This window comes from Arvicanthis niloticus, chromosome 6, assembly GCF_011762505.2.
Source record: "Arvicanthis niloticus isolate mArvNil1 chromosome 6, mArvNil1.pat.X, whole genome shotgun sequence".
Classification (NCBI taxonomy): Eukaryota; Metazoa; Chordata; class Mammalia; order Rodentia; family Muridae; genus Arvicanthis; species Arvicanthis niloticus.
Genome location: NC_047663.1, coordinates 50,292,395 through 50,311,435, shown reverse-complemented (window position 1 = coordinate 50,311,435; position 19,041 = coordinate 50,292,395). Strand labels below are relative to the sequence as shown.

Here is a 19,041-nt window from a genome sequence, read left to right as displayed (position 1 = left end):
TCACCTTGCATCTAGGCTTGTAGGCATAATAGGAGATTACCTTGATTAGGGTAATTGATTTGGGAAGATTGACCACAGGTGGGTAACACTATTTCATGGAATTGGATGGAATAGGATCCAGGACTGAGTTAAATGGAGAATGTCACATGAACACAAGCATTTACTGTTTTCTGCTCCATATCTGTTGATGCAAGTTTACTGAGTGCCACACCTCTATGTTCTCAGACTTCCATATCATAATGAACTGACTTTACCTTTCAACTCTGAGGCAAAATAAATCTATGGTCTCTTGAGTTTCTTTGGTAAAGTATTGTTTTTAGAGTCACAAATAAAGTAACCTGGACAGAGAGTTGATACTAGGAGTTGGGTTGTTGCTATAAAATGGAGAAATTCTTAGGTAAATGGATGGAACTAGAAAATATCATCCTGAGTGAGGTAACCCAATCACAAAAGAACACACATGTTATCTACTCACTGATAAGCAGATATTAGCCCAAAAGCTTGAAATAGCCAAGATTTAACTCACAGACCACATGAAGTTCATGAAAAAGGAAGACCAAGTGCAGATGCCTTGTTCCTACTTAGAAGGAGTAACAAAATACTCAAGGGAGCAAATATGGAGACAAAGTGTGGAACAGAAACTGAAGGAGGGGCCATCTGGAAACCATTCCACCTGGGTATCCATCTCATGTGCAGTCACCAATGGTAGACACTGATGTGAACTTCAGGAAGTACATGTTGACAAGAGCCTGATATAGCTGTCTCCTTAGAGGTCTGCCAGAGTCTGACACATTCAGAGGCAGATGCTCACAGCTAACCACTGATCTGATCAAGGGTTTTTCAATGGAGAAGTTAGAGAGAAAACTGAAGAAGCAGAAAGGGTTTGTAGCCCCACGAGGAGAGCAACAATACCAACCAACCAGAGTTCCCCATGGTCTAAATCACCAGCCTGGGAGCACATAGACTCCATCTGTACATGCAGGGGAGGATGGCCTTGTCAGGCATAGGTGGGAGAGTAGATCATTAGTCCCATGAAGGCTGAACACTGAGAGGGGGGGAATTTAAGGGTGGGGAGGGGGGTAGATAGGGGTACATCCTCATGGAAGCATGGGGATGGGGGATGGGCTAGGAGGTTCCTGGGTGGTGAGGGGTAAGGGGATAAAATCTGAAATGTAAATATAATATCCAATAAAAAAAATGGCAGGTCAAGTGTTTCTTAAGTCTTTGGAGCTGTTTGTGGATAGAATATTGCAGAATTTGATACCAAGGACTGGAAATACTCTACTGTCCTGAGAGCAGAAATTATGGTGACATTCTGGTGAATGCAAGGAAGATAGCAATGCCTATAGAATCAGTGGAGGCCAGCTCATGAGGTTCCAGAGTGTAGAAATGTGCTTATTGGGAAATTTAAACTGGAAAGAATCTATTCATGCAACATTTTGTTCAAGAATATGGATTTATTGTGTTAATGCCCTGAATGTGATTGAAGATGAATTTCAATATAAAGGACTAATTTGGAAGGAGAAGTTTCTTGAAAGAATACTTTCTGAATGATTCTTAGGAATCAGCAGGAATTGCTAAAGAGATCATCATCATAGAAGAAAAAAACTGCATTGTACTGTGGCAATAAGAAAGGTGTCTTGAGGGTAAAATCTCACTCTATAGACTTCATCTTATGAAGAGCAAAATTCATTTAAATGCAGAAAGCCTTAACTGGTGGTTTTCTCTTTTCTAAACAACTCAAGTGTTTCCCTATGGTCAGTACATCATACAGCTATCAGGGTGGCCACATCTCAAACCTGTCACAAGAACTTGACAGTATCAAACCTGTAGATTGTTTTATGTTTGAAAGATGCTCTATTGAGGGGGTTCATTCTGTCATGATGTACAGTTTCAGATAGCAGCTGAGGCCAGGCAGTGTGTCTGAGTCAAAGATCCTGTGAGGAGGTCCTGGGAGGTCATTCTATGAACTTTTGAAAGTGAAGCCTAAGAGGAAATATAAATCCTAGGATGTTGGAAAAGCCGGAACCACATTTTTTTTCTGCCAGATAAAATTTTTAGATAAGAAATAGAGACATGGCCTAATGAGAGGCTATGTGTGTTTCATTTGTGGAACTGGAAAGTAGAGGTATTTAAGTCCTTTGGGGTCCAGTGAATGATACCATGAACTCCATGGCTGGACATGAAGCTGCAGAATTTGTGATGATGGAGTTTGTCTTGCTGTGGTCTGAGCACTCCTTACTATGCTCTGATTCTTCCATGTTAGAATGTCAGTGTTTTTTCTGTGCCATTGTATGTTGGAAGTATGTAACTTGTTTATTATTTCATAGGAACTCATGGTTAAGACATTGCCTTGCATCTCTGTTTAGAGGCAGATTTTTGAACTCTTTGAATTATTAAGGTCTAATGGGATATTTGAAACTAGATTGTATTTTTCATGATGAGATGAAACTGAAATTTTAGAGACACAGATTAAATAGTTATGATTTAAAGTAATGTGGTTGGGTATGAAGTTACAATGGTTACAACTGTGAAGATGAATGTCCCTTGTCAACTTGATGTGGTCCCTGCTAATGGGCCCCTTCTCATGACCCTGGGGTCAGATTTCTGGACTTTATCAGGTGGCGAGGGGTAAGAGGGCAGAGGACATTTCTTCTGCTGCTTGCCCATGCTACCTGATTGCAGATGGGTGGCAGGGCCAGGTCTCCCTCACTATGTACTCAGAGCTGGCTTTTCAACTCCCCCTTGATCAGGGCCAGCACTACTGTGCTTCCCAGGTAAGCTGCAGGCCTGACTCTCCCATGTTCTGTGGCTAGTTATGGGCAGAGTCAGCTCACCCACTATGATTCCCTAGGGCTAATTCTCTCAACTGCTGCACATGGTGAGGGGCCCATATGTGTGTGTGTGTGCATGTGTGTGTGTGTGTGTGTGTGTGTGTGTGTGTGTGTGAGTGCATGTGTGTGTGTGTGTGTGTGTGTGTGTATCTGTGTATTGCATTATCCCTACATTCCCACCACCTGCTACCCATCCTCTTTATACTATGAACAAACATCTTCCTCCTCTGCCATGAGTTGGATTCTGTTGGTGTCTAAGGTGATCTTATTGCTGTGTTCCTTGAAGTAAGAGAGGAATTAAACCTCACCAGCTACTTTTACTACTACTGGTTTTCTTGTTATTATTTTTTTTGGTAGAGTCTGGCTGTGTGGTTTAAAATGATCTTGAATTCTAATTTATTCTGTATCATCCTCCAGAGTGCTGGGATCACAGACTGTAGTTGTGGCTTTTTAAAAATTAGATCATTCATTGGGAACCATGTTCCCATTTTCTGAAGGTATGTTAGGAGATCACTGTGGTTGGAACACTTTATGAACCTTCTCTCTTATTAGAATACTTTTGTGGCTCTTGTTCCCTCTCTCTCTCTCTCTCTCTCTCTCTCTCTCTCTCTCTCTCTCTCTCTCTGTCTTTGACACAGGGTTTCTCTGAGTAGCCCTGGCTGTCCTGGAACTCTGTAAACCAGACTGGCCTCAGAAATCAGAACTCAGAAATCTACCTGCCTCTGTCTCCCAAGTGCTGAGATTAAAGGCATGCATCACCATTGCCTGGCAGGGCTCTAGTTCTCAAACAGAATGTGGTGACATCATTTTTCCCTGACTGTAGGAGCGTAACAGCTTACAGTGTTGGTTGACCCTGAGTAACAAATGTCCCTTATAGTTTCCAAGATTCACTTCAGAAAAACTTCTTGAAAGGAGTGGCAGGTCCCTCCTTCCTGCCCCAGCCTCTGGCTGCTGCAGTAAGTTGTCCAAAATGGCAGCTCCTATCAAAATTGTAGCACCATGATATCTCAGAGTAGATGCTGGCCTGAGGAGCTGTCCACTGTAGCTACACATTCTCTCCTGCCTTAACATAGAGCCTTGGTTAAACTCCACTGCAAGACTTTTCCCACAGGAGCTGGCCACAGTGGGGGCACCTCCTCTCCAGCCTCCCTAGAAACCCCACAGAGATGTTGCCTCAAAAAAAGCCAGCTTCAGTTGAGAAGGACTTCCCATCATAACCCATGAGCCTGATGCAGAAAATAGAAGGTGGGAAAAAAAGTCACCAATTCCTGAGCAGGAAAATCCACTGATCCCTGAGTTTCCTTCTTACAAACCCTCACCAAATCCCTGAGTATAAAACCCCACCAATCCTAGAACAGGAAAACGCATATATCCTCAAACTCCCCAAGCTCAGGACTTGAAATCTCATCAACCTTGAATCTTGAAATCTCTGCCCTAAAAGCTCCACCCTCCCTCCCCCGAAATCCTACATAAGCCTTGTCCATAGTCCAATTCCTTCCTGTGTACTCCTGGAAGCAGAGGGCAGCCATTCCTGGATCTGTCCCTCCAGAACTTGGACTCTCCAATAAATGTGTTTCATGGGATTTTCTGCCTGGTATGACTCTCTGGTTGGAAGACTACAAAAAGACAAGAAGCAATGAAGAGAAGAAGTGAAGAAAAGGAGCAGGGCTGAGTCTCCTGAGCTCCTCAGCTCAGCTGGGGAGACCCTCCCCTGGGAGCTGCAATGCCTCTGCTGAGGAGGCTTCCTCTCAGAGCTCTGTGGTTCCTGAGCTCCCATGTCTCAGGATGCCATTCTATTAGACTACCTTCTCCCCCTAAGAACTGTATAGTTCCTGGGCTTCCAATCCCAAGATACACTTCCATTTGAGCAAAAACAGTACCCCTTGAGGGACATAGTTTGTAAAGAGTACTTGATAATCACCAGTTAATGTTGCTACTGAAGACATCACTGTCTAATTAGGGATTCCTATAGTAAAACAGAAATAAAGTTATTAGGCTGGGAGACATGTTCTTCAAAAAAGATACATCAGACAGGAAGGGATGACAAAACATATCATTGTCACCTCTGTAAACTGCTCTGCCTCATTAAGGAAACCCTGAAACACTTCTTTATCACCCACCATCCTTTAGTTCCTCCATGGCCTGTCAAGTCCATCCATTATTACCATCCTCCTCCTAGAGTTTCCCTTGGTTACCTTGGAGAGCCACAAAATGAGGGAGGTACACTGCAGTCACAGCTCCTTGCTCAACTTTGATGTCAAACAGAGGTCCAACCACCATGTAACTGTGTTGCAAGGGAGTCTTGTCCAGGTATTGGCTCCAGGCACAGAATTCAATCTCGATTGTCACTGCCCTTGTCACCACAAAGTGGAGTCCTGTACTGGGACAGTGGTAGGAACCAGCCATGGGCAATGGGACTCTGGAAGAGAGAGAAGCAGATACAAATTCAAACCAGTACTACTCATCTTTTGTGTTCAGACCCAGTGCAAAGCTCAGGACACAGCAGACTTCAGTCATTTGGCTCTGAGTTGTATTCGTCTGATTTGTGAATCCCTGATTAGTCATTTAATCTGCCAATCGGTTTCCTCATCTGTACAGAGGGTTAATGACAACATCTTCTTAGAGAACTATGAGTACTGAGGAATCTAATGCAAACTTCCATGTAAAACATGTAAGGAGCCGTTAGCTCTTATTGTGATGGGGATGATGATGATCATGAAATAGATGTGTGTGTGTGTGTGTGTGTGTGTGTGTGTGTGTGTGTGTGTGTGTTTGTGTGTGTGTGTCCATGTTATTGTTCATGTTTGTGAAGTTTGGGAGATAAACCTAAGACATTGTGTACACTTGACAAGGGCTCAAACAATCAGGTACATCTTCAGGTTTTAGTGTTTATATTCTTAAAGTGTATGTATACTTCCCAATAATGGGAGTCTATCTGATGATAATAGTGGTAAATCATTGGCCCCAAAATGCTTTACAAAGATCTTCAGTTATTTTTCCTATGCTGTCTGTTTGGCGACTGTTGGCTAGACAAATTCCAGTTTCTGTGGGAGGAAATGAAGAGTGACAGTTTCTTTAGCTGAGATAGTGACTGTGACAGTGTTGGAGGAGGGTAACAAGTTATGGAAGATACCATCATTGTATATTTAGTCATTCATTATTCATGAGACTATAATTTTTGGAGGATAGGGCTGTCATACACATGATCATGTTGTCAGCTTTAGGGGGTTCTTGACACAGATGGTTGTTAGTAAAGTAATAATGTAGAGAATACAAGGATGTTTGGAAAGGTAAAAAACAGGAAAAACAAGTATGATGATGAAGGGAATGCTGATTATAGCAGGAATACAATAATCACCAGAAAGACTACATTTCACATAATGAGCAAAGCTGAGCAAAGGCTGTTTAGATGGCATGAAGTACTCAGGTCAGCACAGTTGAACTGTTAGTGGTGTGCTGGTTGTGGAAGACTAGGTCCTATCTTAATCATAGGGATGCCTAGTAAAATTATTGTGGGTGAAATCCTATGATGTCTTGGCAATATATTACTGTGATATCTGTACTGTCACAATACTCTGATAGTGTTGACAAAGAATGAGTTCAGTTGAAACAAATTGTAAGTGATTGATGGATCTGAGGAACTGGACAGAAAAGTACTTGTCTCCTGTCTTACGAATTTTTGAAAAAATTTTTGAAAGAAGACCCTATTTTCATAACAGCCCCAAATTCCATTTTAGTCCTGGCCTAGTCTTCTGCATTGGCAAAGAAAGGAGTTACAGTATAAACTGGGTTTGTGGTCTATCTGTGAATATTCCTTACGAATAGAAGACTATGAAAAGCAAGCCTCTGCCATGCAAAGTTCACTCACCGGTACATGTTCCTCTCTCTGTCAACAATCTCAGTAGCCACACATCCTGTAGGGCCCCAGAAGTCAATCTCAGTCTCCGGCGGTTCCATGGGTTTATCTCCTGGAGAGACAGGAGAGCATGGAGGAAAGGTCTTTAATGGTACAAGTTATGAGTACCACTCCTGTACCACAGCCATGCAGTGGTCACTCTGTAATGCACCATGGCTGAACCCTTCTGTAGATTGACCAGCTTAGGCCTTACCAGGAAGTGCAGCTTCAGTCTGTATCACTGGCCCTTGGGCTGCCTGCAGGTGTGTGTGTGTGTGTGTGTGTGTGTGTGTGTGTGTGTGTGTGTATGTGTGTGTGTGTGATTTTGTTTTATTTTCTTTACATTGTGGTTTTTGAGCAGCCATCCAACAGATGTGCTTTTAAGTCAGCCTTTGTGTTTTCTTTTTTCCTAGCATGTCTCAAGAGAGTATGTTGAGAACAGAACAGAACTAAAAAAATGGATGAGTAGAAGGACATGGAGGTGAGTCCTAAGCTATAGCAGAGCAGAATGAGAGAGAGAGAGAGATCTGGAACAGAGCCCGATACAAGCTACAGACTTGAGAGAGTGGCAGCAGTAGCCTCCAAGGCTGAGAGAGAAGGAAGTAATTTTCCCTCTGCATTCTATTTGTGGAAGGTTTTGTAAGGGTTTGGCTCTTGTTTATGGTGAGCTTGTACTGTTACATATCAGAGACAGGGGGACATCACCACTTCTAGGACATTTATTACAGATAATGCTTTCTGTATGGGACAGGGAATTTTCACACATAAAACCTCACCAATATTACTGCTTCAACAAGATCTTCCCAATGACAACAGTAGTTGACATGCTAATGTGGATGATGGAAACTTCTTAATGCTCCATGCCAAAATAAAGAGCTATAGGCACTTAACAGCTGGTAGGATAGAGGTAACATCAGTCTTCTCTAGGCAAGGGTTATTACATAGGTTATCCAACCTTAATGGTCAACCTCAAACATGTATACATGACCAACAGTAAATAAACTCATGATGTTGTATTTATATATTTGTATGTACACATAAGTGTATACATACATATATTTAACAACAATAATATTAAAGAATAGTTTAGGAATTTGAGAGTTTGTGAATGGAACACAGAAAGAGTTGAGGTAAATAGATGGGGGATAAAAATGATATAAATATACTACTTGTAAAGAAATTAAACAAACTCAAACAAGAAAGAGAAATGATGACTTCCTTCTACAAATGGTTTTGCACCCAGTACTTACAGGCTCAGGGTCTGATCCCTTCACATACCTGGCTGTTGTTGCTCCTGCTTGAATGAGGTTGGGTTATCACTCACTTCTTCTTCATCCATGTTCTTAGCAGGGACTATCACATGTGGCTTCCTACACATAGACATATTCTTTCCCTCTGATGTCAGGGAAAGCACTGAGAGCCATAGCAGTGTGCACAATATCCCCCCACAAAATCAAACCCATCTCAATTTTAACTCTGTCCCAGGGTTCTTCCCTGAGCCAGAACTGTATCAAGGCCCCCCCATCCTCCTGTGCATCTATGGTACCAGAACTAGTATAATCTCAACCCCTTCTTTTTTTATATGAATGTATTTGCCAGTGTTCACACATTAGAAAGTTAATCCCCAATGCAATGCTGCAGTGATCATAGGATGAAAGAAGGCTCAGACAAAATGAAATCATGAGCTGTTTAACTTCATGAAGGGGTCAATAGTATCATCACAGAGGTAGATTCCTATGCTCTGAATGGATTGACCCAAAAGCCAACTTAACTTCTTGCTCTCAGTGTTCCCTGTTGTGAAATCAGATAGAAGAGCAAGAAAGGCTTCTCTAGATGCAGAGTCTATGTCATTGTTTTCCTTATATTCGTAACTGCAATAAATAGTCTCTGTTCTTTATATGTTGTGCCCAGTGTCAGACATGGTGTTATAGCCAGAAAACAAACTAATAATCATTCACTGTGAATGCTAATTGTGTAGACAATACCTTCTAACTCTCCACCTTTCTGTTTTCTACTGTACACCCACAAAGCCTCTGAGCTAGTTCTTATGATAGAGTGAGCAGTGTCCTGAGCCACCACCTGCATCCTCTGACAGGTATTCCTGCTCCTGATGATGTCCCTTCCAGCACATTTTCTGCACTGTAGCTGACCATAAAACATGGGAGGAGATGCAACTTCATGACTGAGGCCATGGAATGCCTCTCATTGCCTCTGGGCAGAAGTAGACATTTCTTGGCATGAGGCATTATTCTTACTCTGGTTCCTGTCCACTTTAAGGATTTCTATACCACCTTTTTATACTCACTGACCTCTAAACCAGTGACTCTTAAATTACCCTGTTGAAATGTCACCTGGATAGCCAGCTAAATTATAAATGTCACTGAAGGAAGCTGCCCTTCTCAAAATTTTGAGTCAGCAGAGATGGAGTGGAGCCTAAGAACCTGCATTTCTGTGGATCTTTCAGGTGATGGTGACACAGAACTGCTGGTCTTTACATGTGTTTTGCCTTCCCCCCAAGATGCTTCTTTATACTCTATTCTTGTGTTTTCTTCTTCTTTGTTCTTCCTAGATTTTCCATATATGAGAGGTCACCATAGCTCACCTCACCTTTGGATGAGTTCAGACAGACCACCATTGCACTCCCCTGGTATAATTATGTGGACTCCCCTGGTATAATTATGTGGACAACGTGGGACCAAGTGTTCCCTGTTTGCTGGACTGAGGTAATAAATGTTGGGCCATGTCTGCCTTTTTCATGAATGTGCACTCAGATGCCCAATTAGTGTTAGATGCACAGTGTTTCTGCAAGAATGTTTGTTCAATGAATAGATAACCTTCTTATGTTTAGAGATCACTCCATTTCACATGCATCACAGAAGTTAGGAACTTGAGAACAGATGTAATTCATGATCATGAACTGAAATATGCCCCAAATCAGGTTTTAGCATAGTCCCTGAGGGTGGAAACAGATTCTTCCTTCCTTGAGGCTTCCTATTCCACAGTAGTGTGAGTGTGCTTGTGCATGTATTTGCATTTTTGCATGTGTTTGTGCATGCATGTGCGTGTGTGTATGTGAGTGTGTGTGTGTGTGTGTTTGATGGAGCATGCACATTCCCTTTCATGTGTATGTCTGTTGAAGATTAGAACTGAAACAGTGATAAAGAGTGTTTTGTTCTCTAAGCATTTTTCTATGTCTTTATCCCCTGTGGTTCCTGCTTTCATTTTTCCAATGGTCTGGCTTTATTGGTGACTATTGTCATCACACTTACTGTTCCCAAAGGTGGGCATACTGTATGATTCTGTTTTCTCACATCCATAGATACAGAACTTCCCTACTTCAATTGCTGTGGTTTCCTGGTTTCTTCCAGAATCTCTGTGTCTTTCCCACCTTAGTACCATTTTCCCACCTCTCAGCTTAAGCAGCCACATAGGGCCAGGGTTGAGCAGAGGGAACTCTTTGTCTCCCTTCCTCCCTTACCATGTGCTGGAGATGAGCAGCTTTGGATTCTTTGCCTCCAGAGTCTTGAGTTCTTTAATCACCTGGTCACTGAGAGAGGCCTGGTCCAGCCTATAATGACAAGAGTGGGTTGTTTCTTCTGGGATCCACCACAGGATCTCGAGAAGTCAGAATCTTGGACTCTGTTGTCTGAGGATGGAGCCAGTGAGGAGTCTCATTCAGTCTTATCCTTGATTTAAAAAATCAGGACAAAGTGCAGAGAAAGAGAGAGAGAGACAGCAGCAGGCTGAGAGGAAGGAGATGTGTTCATGAGGCAGTCTCAGTGGGACTTAGTCGATGTTCAGAGAGATCTGAATGCAAGAGAGGACTTTTGGAACTTTCCAGAGCTAAAATGAGGAGCTGGCCCTTTATATATCTCCTCTCCACAGGCCAGTCATTGGAAATAGATTGTTGCAGGAGTCGGGATTATGTTCATAGATAAGGGGATTCTTGACAGCAAAGGGCCCATCTATAGCCATCAGCATTCTTAAATGTTGATAGTCATGTCCATATCCACAAAGGGATTCTAGGCAACTCTTCAAGGTGAACACATAGTGCTGGAATACAAGGTTTCCTGGAAGTTATTGAAAGAAAGAGCCTTGTTTGAATTCTCACCTCCCCACTCTATTCCTTTAGTGCTAAGGAAGGAAAACTTGTTCTTACACAGAAGCCAATACCAAGGTCCTCTGGTCCATTCTTATGACCCTCAGGTTCCAGGGTTGCAGATGGAGTTAGAGTAGTGCCTGACTTCTCTGGGTTTCAGAGTCCTCAGGTCCTAAGCGTGGATACATCACTCTCACTCTGCCTGCTGGAGGTACAGACAAGGCAGGAGGGGAAAGTCTCTTCCTGTCTGAGAGGGTCTGTAATGACACCAAACTATATTATGGGGAAGGCGACAGAGCCTTTAGGTTCGAGATTGTTCTGTCTTTATGAGGGAAGGAGACAGCTAAGAATTCACATATAATTGAGTTGTCTGTAAAGCAGATCTGCAGCAGAGGTCAGTCCTGGACATGCTTTTCAGTGTGTGAGGAACATTCATGGCTGAAAATATGCTGAGAAACAAAGGTGTCAACTAGCTAGACCTATTTCACCTAGCAGAGGTGTAAAAATAAGAATCCTCACTGCAAAACTGCTCCTAAAGTTTGAGAGTTGCAGCAGAAGGTCAGACAGAGGGAAGTCCCAGGGCCTGGGCTTGGTCTGACTTTTCTTTTTGGCTGGAAGAGCCAGCAGGATCTGAGTACAGGGGTACAGAGCCACTGTGGTTCTCTGAACTCATGCAGGGCACTTGCCAGCAACTTCTAGGAAGTGTTCTTCTGGAAACTACTTGTGAACTTGTGCTGGGGAGGTGGTGGGATAGGAGAGAGAGCAGCTTAGAGACAGCATGAAGCTGTAGTTTGGAGGCTTTCTTATTTTACATAGAACTCTAGGCCAGGAGAAATGGTATAGCTTTAGGTACTGAAAACAATCTCAGGTTTTTGTAGTCAATCCCTGTGATGCTCTATGGTTCCAGCCCCTATCTGTTCCAGGGCCTTCCATAACTCTGCCTTTGCCTTGGCTGCTAGCCTCATGTTTGCTGAACCAAGACCTATTTCTTCTTCATGCCACAGAGATCCATTTTAAGCCATTCAGTAAAATTATGCTTCTCACAGAATCTTAATCTCATAACATTCTTGACTGAACAGCATTCAACAGTTTGTCAATACAGAATCAAAGGCTGATGGGTGATCAATGTCTGTCCCTTTCCACATAACTCAGAGAACAAAGCCATGTGTGTTTGTGTTTATTTTTCTAGAGCCTGCATCAATGCTTAGCACACAGAGAACTTGATATGAATGCATACATACATGAATTAATGAATAAATAAATGATTGAGGCACTCTCTTTGAGTAAAGCAAACCTGGAAGGAGATACATACATATACACATACACACACACACACACACACACACACACACACACACACACACACACATATACACATACACATATACACTAATGCATGTGATTCCACCATGCCTAGCTATTCACCTAGTATTATCTTTGTTTTTACAAATGTACATTCCATTTAATCCATGAGGACTCTGAGTTTTTGAGAAGACAGTACCTTGCCCAATCACAAGGTGTAAGTGGCACAGCTGATCAGGAGCCAGGCTGACTATGACTTATCTATTCCTTTTATTTTTTATGTTTTGTCATCTGGGAACTCACCTATGTCCTTTCCCCTCCTTATGTCCAGAAAGGAATTGCTGGGCTTACTTACCGCAGGATGCTGAGGTTGCAGGCACGTTTTCTGAGCCTCTTACACAGCAGCCTCACACCATCATCACCCAGGTCATTCAGCTGCAGGTCTACCTCAGTCAGGCTGGAGTGGACACTGAGCACTGAGGCCAGGCGTAAGCAGTGTCTGGATGTGAGGCCACAGTCAACAAGCCTGCATGGGAGATGCTCACATCAGTTTCTCCAGAAATCATTGCTTTTGAAAACTTATTTCAGGTCTCCTTTTGTGAGCCTTGGCATGCTGAGCTGCCAGTGGTTAGTTCTCTGTTGTGCCTTTTCTGGTCTAGGTAGAGAATTCCAAGCTCTCTACAACTGAGCTGCTGGAGCAATGGATATAGTTCAGGACCAATGCTCTTCTACCATTGGACATGGCAGAGCTCCATAGGCCTAGACCCCTCACTGCTATATTTCGAAAGTCATGTGTCATGACATTCACGAGACCTAGAGTAGGGCATGATCTCATTCATTAAGTAAGATTTTATCAAAATACAAAAGATAGAAACAGAGTAGAAGTCTGATTACAAGGGCAGAGAGCAGAAGGAAAAGGGGAGAATCCATTCCCCAGACCTGGAGCTTTCTCCTCTCAGGTTTCCCATTGCCTCTGTATTCTTTACTTCTGCTTTAGTTGTGTCCTTAGAAAGTGTGTATTATCCTTAGCTAGTGGGGTTTCTTGATGGATGCAGTCTTTTAAGATCCCCCGGGAACAGAATCTTATTTGTTTGTCATAGCAAGTCTAGTGTGTGTCATCGGTGTGGTAATGGGAGTTCGGTGAATATTTGATAAATACCAAGCCTCACCCTACACATCCTTTGCATTTAGTCTCATCCCATCCACCCCTGCTTCACAGATGAACCCAGGCTAGACTCACCACAAGGTCTTTAGTTGGCAGCCAGGCTGTCTCAGGGTCCTACAAAGACTGTATACTGCAAAGTAGCTCAGTGGATTTCGACTTAGGTCCAGCTCCTCCAGGTTTCTGGTGAATTTAAGATTGGAGAAGAAAATCTTCCAACTGGCATCAGTGATTGGGGTCCATCTGTGCCTGAGGGGAGAAAAAGGTAGCAGAGTGGTGTGACTTGTGTGTACATGATCTGTGCATGGCCCCACTTAGCAAATTGGGTTTTCATCTGCCTGATCCCCAGGAACTGATATGCTATCCCAAGAATCCACTAGCCTTCTACATGTTCCTTCACTTTAAATTCTGGATACTGTCCTTTGGTTGGTTCTTCATCTAAGTCCTTTAGGATAGTATGCTGTGTGCTCATTTTTGTGCATCTGTTTCTGGCTCAGTCCAGTTGCCCCAAGGGTGTGAACAAATGGCTTGCATCTTTTCTTTTTAATCTGTAGTGGTCAGCTTAGGACCTGACACAAAATGAGACCTTGGAAATTTAGATGGACTTCTTCCCTTTCATGTGAATGCACCTGCTTTTCTTTGGAACAGATTTCTTGAGTTTCATGATGAAAAGCTTGAAGGAATGAGAGCTCAGGATTGACAGTTGGGAATGACTCCATGACAGTATGGTAAGTGTGATCACACACTATACTACAGCTTTGTTGGTTCACAGGTCCTTGTACTTTTCCAAGGATAGAGGACCATAGGGAGAGGAGAGAGAGAATGGAGAGTGAACACACACACACACACACATACACAGAGAAGGATAGAGAGAGAGACAGAGAGAGATAGAAAGACAGAAATAATAGCAGAGATAGATAAAGAGAAAAACAGATACAGAAACACAAGGAAGAAAGAAAAAGAGACAGACAGGCAGATAGACAGGCAGACAGGCAAACATACACACAGAGAAATAGGGAGATACAGAGAGATAAAGAGAGACAGAAACACAGTGAATGACAAAGAGATAGAAAGATAGATAGTCATACATTCAAACCTATACACACAACAAAGGGACAGAGAGAGGAGAGAGGAGAAAAGAGAAAGGAGAAGAGGAAAAAGGAGAGGGGGAGAGGGGGAGGGGGAGAGGGGGAGAGGGGGAGAGGGGGAGGGGGAGAGGGGGAGAGGGGGAGAGGGGAGAGGGGAGAGGGGAGAGGGGGAGAGGGGAGAGGGGGAGAGGGGGAGAGGGGGAGAGGGGAGAGGGGAGAGGGGAGAGGGGGAGAGGGGAGAGGGGGAGAGGGGAGAGGGGAGAGAGGAGAAGGGGAGAGGGGAGAAGGGGAGAGGGGAGAGGGGAGGGGGGAGAGGGGGAGAGGGGGAGAGGGGGAGAGGGGGAGAGGGGGAGAGGGGGAGAGGGGAGAGGGGAGAGGGGAGAGGGGAGAGGGGAGAGGGGGGAGGGGGGAGAGGGGAGAGGGGAGAGGGGAGAAGGGAGAGAGGGGAGAAGGGAGAGAGGGGAGAGGGGAGAGATAGAAACACTAGAACCTCAGCAACACAAAGAAAATCAACAAACAAAAAAGTAACCAAAACCCCCCCCAAAAAAAAGCACAACTGCAAAAACATACATTTAGAGTAGGAAACTTTGAATGGAAAAAAAATAAAAAGGATTTACTTTTTAAAAAATTTACTATACCAAAGAAATATTAGGGAAACCAAGTACTAAACCTCAAAGAATGGGTTTTTAAAATGCATTTATATATTTTTACTTCATATGCATTATAATATCCCTGATTGTCTGTGCCCTATATGAATGTAGGAGCTGGCAGAGGCTAGATTCTGTGCCTGGTATCCTCTTTGACTATGGTAAGGTAGTGTGAGCCATTAATGTGGGTGCCTGGAATGGATCCATATCTTGTGAATGAGCAGCAAGTGCTCTTTCTTGCTGATCCACTCCCCTAGTCCCTAGAGGATGGCAGTTTTGATGCATTGTCAGTATTTACACCAAATGAATATAGAAATTCAGAATATATTATTTAAAAGGCATGAGGTGCCATTATGAGCCACACACAGAGAAATTGCTCACCCTGACACCTTTGGTACCATAATTTCCTGAGTTGGTTCTTTCCCTTCTCTTGGCTTTGGCCAATTTTACCTTTAAATTGTTTCTATTGTGTGCACGCCTTCTGTATTTTCCTTTGTTTGGCTGAATTTCCCTCTCAACTTTACTTGATTACTGGCAGATTAAGACTTTCACTGTCACATGGGATCATCCCCTCGTCCTAATGGCACCTTCCTTTCTAAGCAGAATGGTATTTTTGGTTTCTCCTGTCGTATCTGGTTTTCATCTCTCTACATACTCATATTTCTTCTGAATATTCACATCTGATTAGTTCTATTTGCAACATCTGATCAAGTGTTTGAAGGCTAACTTTTAATAACTGCAGATACTTAGAAACAACATAAAATGTCCAAGAATAGGAAAATGATCCATTTTATCATGTTATTCTCTGTAGGCATTATTCTCTGTAGGTTTGCCAGAATGATGCTGTACTAGACATTTAGTTCCAGGAGAAGACAGCTTTGATTCATTAAGAAAACAAATGTGAATATAAGATAATAGATAAAGTGTGATTCAATTTTTCCATAGGCAAGTATACAGAGAATAGATTAAAGGGTCTTACACAATTTTTCCTTTCTGCTGTGGGGCAAAGCCAGGGTCTTGAGCTTGCTATATGTGGTGCTTTGAATGAGATGTCACCATGAGTCATGGGCATCTGAATGGTTTGTTGAACTCATGGTACTTTTGGGGGAGGATAAGAGGTGTAGTTTTAGTTCATGAAGTTTGTGACTGGGGACAGGCTTCAAGATTTCAAAGCCTTGCCCCTGCCTGTCCCCTGTGCTTCATTTTCCAGACCATTCATTTTGCCTACATTCCCAGAAGCCTGCAGGCATCAGGTACAACCAGACAAGACCCAATGATCACCTTCCAGATACTCTAAAACACATCCAAGAATGGTAATCTTCATCCTGTTCCCTATGCTCTGTTTCAAGCCCACTAGTTGGCTTTCATTCCCAGAAACTAGCAGGCACAAGTGATAATCCACTCCAAGCCCTTGCCTCCCAAGTTCCCTTAAAATACACCCAACACCCTTAAACTGTATCCACACCCTGAACTCTATTTCATGGCCCACAGTTGTGCCTCTTTTTCCAAAGATCTCAATGGCACCAAGGATTCTGGACACTGGTCCTATGATTTCCAGAAGCAAGGTGAGCACCTGAAACCCCAGATGCTATTCTGGCCACAAAAACTCCAGGGGAGAGACCCCACTGGACCTGAAGAGTCACAACTGATAAGAACTCTAGGCCACTCAGGTAGAAGACAGATAGGAAACACAAACCAAGGGAAAAATCAATCTAAAAAATATTCATCCAACAAAGAAAGATAATGTCAGAAATCAGCACCTAAGAATATAATAACTTCAAAAGTCAGAAGGCTTGCAGCCAGCATGAGAAAACAGTAAATAAAAGCTGGGTAAATATGACACTATCAGAACCCAGGACTCTATAGAAAGCCCAGGACTATAGAAAGTCCTGGATACCCTATCACAGTTGAAGCACAAGAAAATGACCTTAAATCCAATCTTTGGAAGATGATAGAATCCTTTAAAATAAATGAACAAATCTTTTAAACAAATATAGAAAATATATTCAAACAAGGAAATAAAATGAGAAAAATTGTTCCAGACCTGAAGATGGAAATACAGGCAATAAAGAAAACACAAAATGAATGAATGCTGAAGATGGAAAACCTAGGTATGAGAACAGAAAGTATATATGCAAGCATCACCAAGAGAATACAAGATATAGAAGATAGAACCTCAGGAGTAGAATATACAAAAAAAAATCTATACATTGGTCAAAGAAAATATTAAATCAAAAGTTCTACACAAAACATACAGGAAATATGAGATGCTATGAAAAGATGAAATTTCAGAATAATAGGAATAGAAGAAGGAAAAGATTCCCATCTCAAAGGTCCAGAAATAATTTTAATAAAATCATAGAAGAAAAAGTTTCTAACCTAAAGAAAGATATACTTGTAAGCATACAAGAAGCTTGTGAAACACTAAATAGATTAAAGCAAAAAGAAAAATCCTCCTCGCACATAATAATCTAAACACTAAATATACAAAAAAGAAAGAATATTAAAAGCTGCAAGGGAAAAGGCCGAGTGACATATGAAGGCAGATCTATTAGAATTAATCAGACTTCTCAACAGAGACTGTAAAAGCCAGAGAAACCTGGGCAGGGGTCTTGCAGACCTAAGAGACCATGATGCCAGCCCAGACTCCTAGACAGAGAAGGATACTTCAAACTCATCAAAGAGAAAATCCAGCATGGTGACATCTCAATTATAAATATCCATCCATAAAATCCAAGGGTATCCACAGTTATAAAAAAAATTAATAAACCACAAATTACATATTAAACTATATGCATTAATAGTGCAATAATTCAACAACAGTGGACAAGTTATTCAAACAGAAACTAAACAGGGAAGCAATGGACCTAACTTGTATGTACAAAACCTTTCTTCTCACCCAGCTAACTAAAAGACTCTCTAAACTAACAATATCAGAAATGAATTGAGGCACTTAACAACACACACTGAAAAAAATCGAAGAATCTTTACCTCAAAAACCTGTACTCTACAAACTTCTAAATCTAAACTAAATGGGCTATTTCTTTGACAGATACAACTTACCAAGGCTAAATCAAGATCAGATAACAAACTGTATAAACCCATAACTCCTAAGGAAATAGGAGCATTCACTAAAATCCACTGAAATAGAAAAGAATGGCATGAGGGATTGAAGGAACAGGAGAAGTCAAGCACAATACAATAAAATGTACAGAATCAATTAACCTGGGCCGATAGGGGCTCACAGAAACTGGACCACCAACCAGAGAGCATACATGACATGGATCTAGACCAAATATATATGCTATGCAGCTTGGCTTTCATGGGGGATGCCTAATGGCAGGAGTTGGATCTGTCTCTGACTCTACTGTCAACCTGCCAACTTTTGGATCCCTTTCCTATAACTTGGCTGCCTTGTCTAGTTTCAATAGGAGAAGATGCGCCTGCAACTTGAAATGCCAAGGTGGGTCAATGACCATAGGAGACCTCTTGTTCTCTGAATATAAAAAGCAAGGGGTGGGGAGGTGAGGTTGAAACTGGGAGTAGAGGAGGGGAAGCTGCAATTGGGATGTAAATAAATAAATCAATTAATGAATAAAATGGGGTACAGATCTAAACAGAGAATTCTCTACAGAGAAATCTCTAATGGCTATGAAGGACTTAAAGGAATATTCACTATCCTTAGTCATCAGGGAAATCTATGTCAAAATAACCATAAGATTCCATCCTATACTTTTCAGAGTGGCTCAGATCAAAATTTTAAGGAACAGCTGATGCTGGTGTCCTCCATTGCTGGTGGGGGTGCAAATTTGCACAACCATTTTGAAAGTCAATTTGGTAGTTTCTTAGAAAATTGAGAATAGATCTATCTCTAGACACAGCTATACCACTCCTGGACATATATCCAAAAGAAACTCCACTATACCATAAGGACACTTATTCAACCATGTTCATAGCAGCTGTATTTGTAATAGCCAGAAATTGAAAACAACCTAGATGTCCCTCAAAGAATGG

At 42.2% G+C, this 19,041-nt stretch overlaps 1 protein-coding gene across 1 annotated transcript in view; it reads right to left on the bottom strand.

Moving 5' to 3' along the window:
* The window catches only part of LOC117711176 (NACHT, LRR and PYD domains-containing protein 1a-like), a 55,650-nt gene that overhangs the window by 14,771 nt on the left and 21,838 nt on the right, over positions 1–19,041 (bottom strand). The window contains exons 5-10 of the mRNA XM_076936403.1: positions 13,371–13,541; positions 12,486–12,656; positions 10,208–10,297; positions 8,008–8,099; positions 6,703–6,802; positions 5,030–5,253 (exon numbers count right to left, since the gene is read on the bottom strand). Of these exons, the coding sequence (XP_076792518.1) occupies positions 5,030–5,253; positions 6,703–6,802; positions 8,008–8,099; positions 10,208–10,297; positions 12,486–12,656; positions 13,371–13,541 (848 nt within the window). The remainder of the gene's footprint in view (positions 1–5,029; positions 5,254–6,702; positions 6,803–8,007; positions 8,100–10,207; positions 10,298–12,485; positions 12,657–13,370; positions 13,542–19,041) is intronic.